At 38.7% G+C, this 6,692-nt stretch overlaps 1 protein-coding gene across 1 annotated transcript; it reads right to left on the minus strand.

The window, feature by feature from the left end:
- Positions 1–736: 736 nt before the first annotated feature.
- Positions 737–5,920, minus strand: LOC133333359 (nuclear receptor binding SET domain protein). The gene is made up of 6 exons (XM_061541669.1): positions 5,692–5,920; positions 4,013–5,618; positions 2,039–3,900; positions 1,311–1,972; positions 1,115–1,240; positions 737–1,045 (listed from the first exon to the last, which is right to left on the minus strand). Exons 1-6 carry the CDS (start codon positions 5,918–5,920, stop codon positions 737–739), a joined length of 4,794 nt encoding a protein of 1,597 aa, XP_061397653.1.
- Positions 5,921–6,692: the final 772 nt, after the last annotated feature.

Raw genomic sequence — 6,692 nt, forward strand, 5'->3', positions numbered from 1 at the left:
GCATTTCAGCGAATATCTCGTAACATCATGGTAAAGTGATACATTCTTTAAATTTCTATTTTGATCATTAAATACGTATGTTTTTAAACCAAATATTTAAAGTAAGAATCTCTATTTTAAAATAAATACATCCATCGACACAATTTTATTATAAAAATAGGTTTATTTTTGCAAAAAATGTTCATCAATCCGAATTTCGACAGAAACAAACCATTTCGGTAATGTTCCTTTTGACACATAATAAATCCCTCAATAGGAACCTTTTTTTATTAACAATACACAATAAATGTCCTCTCATACCTAGAAATATATTTAAGCTTAACGAATGTAAAAAATAAAATAAATATGCATGTGTTCAGGCAGATGATGGGAAAATTAACTTGAATTACTGTCTTTGTATTTTGGTTAAACTAATAATAAAAATCGTGTAAATCCTAATTTCAAAATAGTACAATGGACTTTGTAAAAAAATGATAACAAACCTTGGAAAAAAAAACTGTAACAAAAATAAATGCATTAAAGGAGAATATAAAAAAAATAATAATGACTTCAGTATACGAATTGAAACAGAAGTGGGGATAACAAGTGTTGGGGGGTGATCAACTAAAAAAACCAAAATCACATATCTATCTAATGTAATAGTAGCTGTTTAATATATAATGGAGCAAACAGTATAAATGAATAAAATAAAATTTGTATACATATCAACATTTACACAATTTCAAAAATAGCACAATTAAGACATATCGACATCGGTCTTTGTATAAATATTGCTGACTGCCTCCTCTTCCTCGTTGTCGGCTGTGATGTTATTTTCGCCTGGACTCAATTGTTTTTTACTCAATGTGGCTGCAACAGCCGCTGCTGCTGCCATCTTATTCGATTTGTACTTGGTCGACGCATTAATTTTCAACTTCGTTGCGGGTTTACGTTTTACTACGCCTACTGGTTTTGCATGTAGTCCCTTCTTCAATGGCTTCACCTTTGATTTCTTCCTCCCCTTTGTACTTTTAGGTTTGGGATCATCGGAACTGGGCGACGTTTCCTGGAAAGGAAATTGATCAATCGTATATATATATATATATACATCATGTAAATGATTTACTGAAAGTACCTTGTTATCCATATCCTTTTTCTTGCCTCCAATCTGACCCACGCAATTTTTGGAACCACAATAACAAGTCTTCTTTTCGTTGCCCAGCAAATCATCCCAATGGTAGTTGAATGTCAATTCAGTATTCTGTTTAGATTCACAAAGCACGTTGTTATAGTAGAAGACTTTCTTCTCTGAAACACATTTATCGTCTTACCTCTGGTATATCTTTGATGGCAAATAAGCCTACCCGATTTAAGGAATTCACTGACCACTTTTGTGTCTCACAGTTGGGATCGCAAGAGTGATTCATGAAACGAGCCAAATTACCCTTAGGTCCAGCATCGATAATATAATCCTTCTCCACGGACAGAAAGTAGAAATTCTCGTCGCGATCCAATGACTTCTGAGCCATTCGCGCCCGAAACTCATCGTCGTTGATTACTTCTCCCACATATTCGATAACAAAAGTGCCGGATTTGATTGGTTCGCGGGTTATGAGACCAAAACCACGTTCCTTCATGTAAATTACATCCAATTGCGGGGACTTTCGAGTCTCAAACATTTGATTTTGACAACGTTCTCCTGCCGGACACACTTTAGGATTGCATTCGTGATACAAGACCCTATTAAGACAATTGCTTTCCGGACCACACGGATTCTCTTCGTTGGGATCACATTCGCATTTACTTACACTTTCGATATCAATGTGAAGTTTAACTGGTGGAACGGGACGATTCGCTTTAATTCGTGTGTAAGGTTGAGGGTGCAACCGCTCTTTATTTTCATTCGACATACGTTGTTGTTGCTTTTTGGCTTTTACAATTTCATAGATTTTTTTGGCTTCTACTATTCCTTCATTATAGTACTTATCGATTGCTGAAATAAAGGGTTGTGGAGATAGTGAGCAAAATATTGATCTGCGATGTTATGTTTACAAAATACCTGCTTTCGTTTTGGGCGGTTCCGACGAGTCTCCCTCCAAATACAGATATACCCTCCGTCTAGAAATCCAACCATGATCATGGGTGCCAAAGAATCTAACAACAAAATCAGATGGATTGTGATTCTTTTTCGCTATGTTTGTAGGTATCTCAGTTGGGGGTAAGATAATAGCAGGCCACCATCGGAAATGGGTGAACTTGGCCCACACCATTTCGCCATAGAGGGGCATTCGTCCTGACTCACATTCTTCACATATGTAGCCCTCGTTGGGATCGATGGGAATTTTTAGGCATTGGGCGTGTACTGCAGTGGGACACGTCTCGCAACATACCACCTGGCCTCCACGAACGCAAATAAAACACCAATTCACATTAAGAGTCTGGTCATGCTTCGTGCTGGAATGTCGTGGACATATTATATGGGCCGCAGTTAGAATTTGTGATCCTGCCGGAATACATGTGGAATCTGTGTGATAAGTGGCGGGACATTTGACACATTTGGTAATTTTGGCGTTGCTTAATTGTTGGAATTTTCCTTTGGGATCATCTGACACGCAGGTGTGACAAACGTGCGAAGGACAGCGGAACGATTGTATTCGATTTTTCGATATGGTTATTTTGGATTGGGGCCAATATTTGCAACAGGCGGGATGGAACGCCCGATCACACTGACCCATTGTACATTTGACTAGCGGATCATCTACTTTAGCGGAGTCCGTCAGCTTACACACCATACATTTCGTGGGCTCATTATTGGCACACTCTCGGCATGTCACTTCAACTTCAGTTTCAGCAGTTATGTGAGGAACCGCGCTAGATGATTCGGGACTCGGCTCGATAGAGGCTAAATCAGTAGTGGAAGAGCTGTTACTTTTGCTAGCTTCAAGGTTAGAATCGTTCACTGATTTTATTGCGGAAATGCCGCGCTTGTGCCATTTCCTAACTTTGCCGTTTTCTGAGAAATTTATGTGCAGGCATTCAGGGTGTAGCCAGCCATGGCATCGGCCAGTACACCGTCTCAAACTTCCACCGGGTTTGAAGCAGTACTTGCACACAGGATCTCGACCCAAGCCTTTGAACAGATATTTGTTATCCAGTTCGAAAATATCATCTATGACCTCTAAAATTGGACGATTAACCATTTTCTTGGGTTTTTCGATCAAGGTATCCTTCGGCTGCGATACTTTTGCAACCGTCTGGGTTTCATTGGTCAAATCAATGGACGAACGCTGCGAGAGCATAGACTTTCGCATCATAAGTGTTCGCAAACGACTCGAAAGGCGTTTAACACCTCCGGGCTCGGTATCGTGAGCATTATTTGTACTCGTATCCAATTCGTTAGTCGTAAGGCTTAGTTTGCATTGCATTTGTTGGTGACTTAACTGCTTAAGTGCCCAAATGTTACGCACAGCTACCAGTAAGCTTTTGTCCAAGTTCTCATCAGTATTGTCTTGTAGTACAAAATCCTTCATAGCCACATAGAAATCTTGAAAGGCTTTACTATGAAAAAGATTAAAATCATCCAAAGATTTTCTCGCAACCGACTGTTGATCGTTATTAGACATTTTTTGGTCACCACTCGATATTTCAATTGTGTCACTACTGCTAATAGTTTCGGTATCCGTTGACACTGCTAGGTCTGCACTTAATTTACGTTTTTTCACAGATAAATGCTTAATGGGAGAATATGCCGGACTAAATGGCGAAGTCGACCGCTCACGTTTGCCTGCAGTGACTGGAGCCGATAAATTGTTAATATTCTCATGTGATCCATATAAACTTTCCGCATCCGATGCAGTTAAATTTTTAGATGCCGGTATGTACATGGATTTTCGACGTTGTTGTTTATTTTTTTGCGATAATCTGTAACAACAAATTTAAAATGTTGATAATTACATGAAGGAATTTTGTATAACATTAGTTAAGAGCTTTTCCAAATCTTTGGAGTATAAAATATTTTAATATTGGTACTTACTTAGATTTATCAAATATTTCATAAAACTTCTCCAAACGATCTTCATATGGTACGGCTGCTACCATATTTGCCTCATTCACCGCTTCATACCAAACTGCCACTTTATTCTTTTTGGGCACAAACTGCTTAAACTTTGCACTTTTGGTTCCATACTTCTGGCGACAGTCATCTAAACGTTCCTGATACTGTTCCAGAGTGGTGAACGGCATAAGGTTTTCTCTTTTTACCCAATTTCGACGAGCGTTGTCAGCAAAAAAGCGAACATGCACCAGTACATGTTGATCGCTAGAGGTCACGTTTTCTTTTGCAGTTATCGTTTTGCCTTCAGGGTCAGGACAAACCATACAGGGCCAATAGCAATAGTTATATATTTGTCCCCAGAATAGGTCGCCAGTAGAAAATGACATCCATGTTCCTTCGTTCAATATTGACGAGCCCTTGGCACTGTCCATGCTAATCGTGGATGGTGATTTGGCTGATGAGGTATGGACAAAGTCGGTGTTAGCATCCACCTCCCCGACTCCATCCACCATGTCTCTAGCATCTTCGGATTTGTATTCATTTTCAGCAATCGCATCATCATCATGCCCTTCTGTTGTATTACCTACTTCAATTGTATTAGAAGCATCTTGTTCAGGTGTTGGGGTTGTTGCCATATGCTTTTCGTTTGCATTCTCATCAATATCGTTGCATTTGGTTTCCATTAGATTTTGTTTAACCAAATTATCATTTGAAATTTTAGGGCAACGTTCATCAATTTCCTCGTCAAAGGCATTTTCACATTCAGATTGTTTTTCTTCGCCATTCTCAGACAATTTGTCATTGGCTGTATCTATACTTTTGTCCCTGTCCTTTCTACGTATAGAATCTGTAGATTTGACCAATTTTACAGGGCTTGGTGTATCAACTGCATCCGAGTTATATATTTCAGTTTTGGTATCATTGTTCTTGCCTTGACTGTCTGAATTTCCCTGAGAATTGTTTTCATTTTCACTAGACATATCTTTTTCAGATTCACTTAGTTGGCCCGAATTATAGCCATTGGCATTGCCATCTGTGTGATATTCATTTTGGTGTTTTTTCATACCTTTTCCACATTCATTGTTAGCATCAGCCTCATTTTTGTCATACACATGATTGTGATTGTTATTCACAAATATTTCATCGCGAAAAATGTGTTTTTCATCTGGAAACGAATGATTCTTAAGCAGTTTTTCTTTTTCAGCCCATGGATCATCTCCAACGAGTTTATCAGCTTCTACCATAGACCTATTTTTTCTTAACAATTTGTCAATAGGACTGACAAACTCTTTTCTCCGGCCATTTCTATTTTCTGGCGAATTGGTGGGTTCTCTTGTTATTCTTCGCACATATCCTACCGATGTATCATGCACACCAAACAATTTACCGCCACTAATGTCATCATCCATATCGGGCGTGTCCTTCGATAAAGATAAATCTTGACCGTTGTTGCTTTGATTGTGACGCCTTCTCGTTTTCCGGCTTCTATCTTCGGTGTTGTTATCCAAATTAGAGGTCGTGGCAACAAAGCCAATATATTTTGGACTGAGATTAGAATGAAGGTTTGCCAAAGGGTCCTTCCTTCCTATAAATACAAAACAAAAAATATAATAAAATCTAATAACTTTTGTCAAAATCCATATAGGGAAAAAACACACTTCTTGGTGTCGACGAATTTGGGGTGCTTGATAACTGTCTGTTGTCGAGAACGGCTCTGGCCTTCGCATTTATATCGACATCCATGGAATTGTTTTCCGTTGTCGTGCCATCGATGCCCGAGGTGCCATCAATATTTTCCTCATTGGTACTCCTTTCATTCTGTTGGCCAATTTTGCTTCGTCTCATTGACCGCCCTTTCACAACAGCATTTTCACCATCGCTTTCCATTTCAGCTTTGTTATGTTTTACGGGTTTTTCTTATGGCGTGCTTTCACATTCACCATTTACAGATTGATTGATTCGTTAATAAGTAATATTTACACTTTTCACTGTGCTCTACACGCTCTGTGCTCGAAATCACATAGAACAACACATACGACAATTGCGGAAAACTATATAAATTACAAAATAGTTTACGAATAAATCCAGAAAATATCTCCTGCGTTCAACGCCACTCAATCTCGTTAGTAAAAAATATGTGTTGTTTGCGCCAAAAACAGAGAAAGAAGCCGACAACAAACGTTCATCGGGGTTTCGGCTTAGGGATATACAAGTCGACGCTTGATTAATCGACTAGGATTTCAATAATCGATTGCTTGTGACAGTCAGTAATCGATAAAGAAACTGACAGTCCAAAATGATAGTATCATGGCCTATAAATAAGGTCACCAGCTGATAATCGATACCTCTCAAGTTTGCTGTCAAAATGCATTATTGTGAATTGACTTCCATTATGAAAACGTAAACAAAGTCGAAATTTTTGACATTAGACTTGAGAAAAAACAGCTGTTTTCCGATTTCGATTGCTATCTTGGTGACCTTATTAATAGATCTTGGATAGTATACTCGCCCAAATTGGTATCCTCAAGGGCTAAGCAGAATGTTCGCGTTGAGCCAACCGTCGTGTTATGTGTTTTCGAAAATCACAATGAAACGATAAACGGCTAAGCAGAATGCTAGCGTTGAGCCATCCGTCGCGTTATATGTTATCGAAAATACA

This window comes from Musca vetustissima, unplaced genomic scaffold, assembly GCF_032173495.1.
Source record: "Musca vetustissima isolate MV318-11 ecotype Yass unplaced genomic scaffold, APGP_CSIRO_Mvet_v1 utg6724, whole genome shotgun sequence".
NCBI lineage: Eukaryota > Metazoa > Arthropoda > Insecta > Diptera > Muscidae > Musca > Musca vetustissima.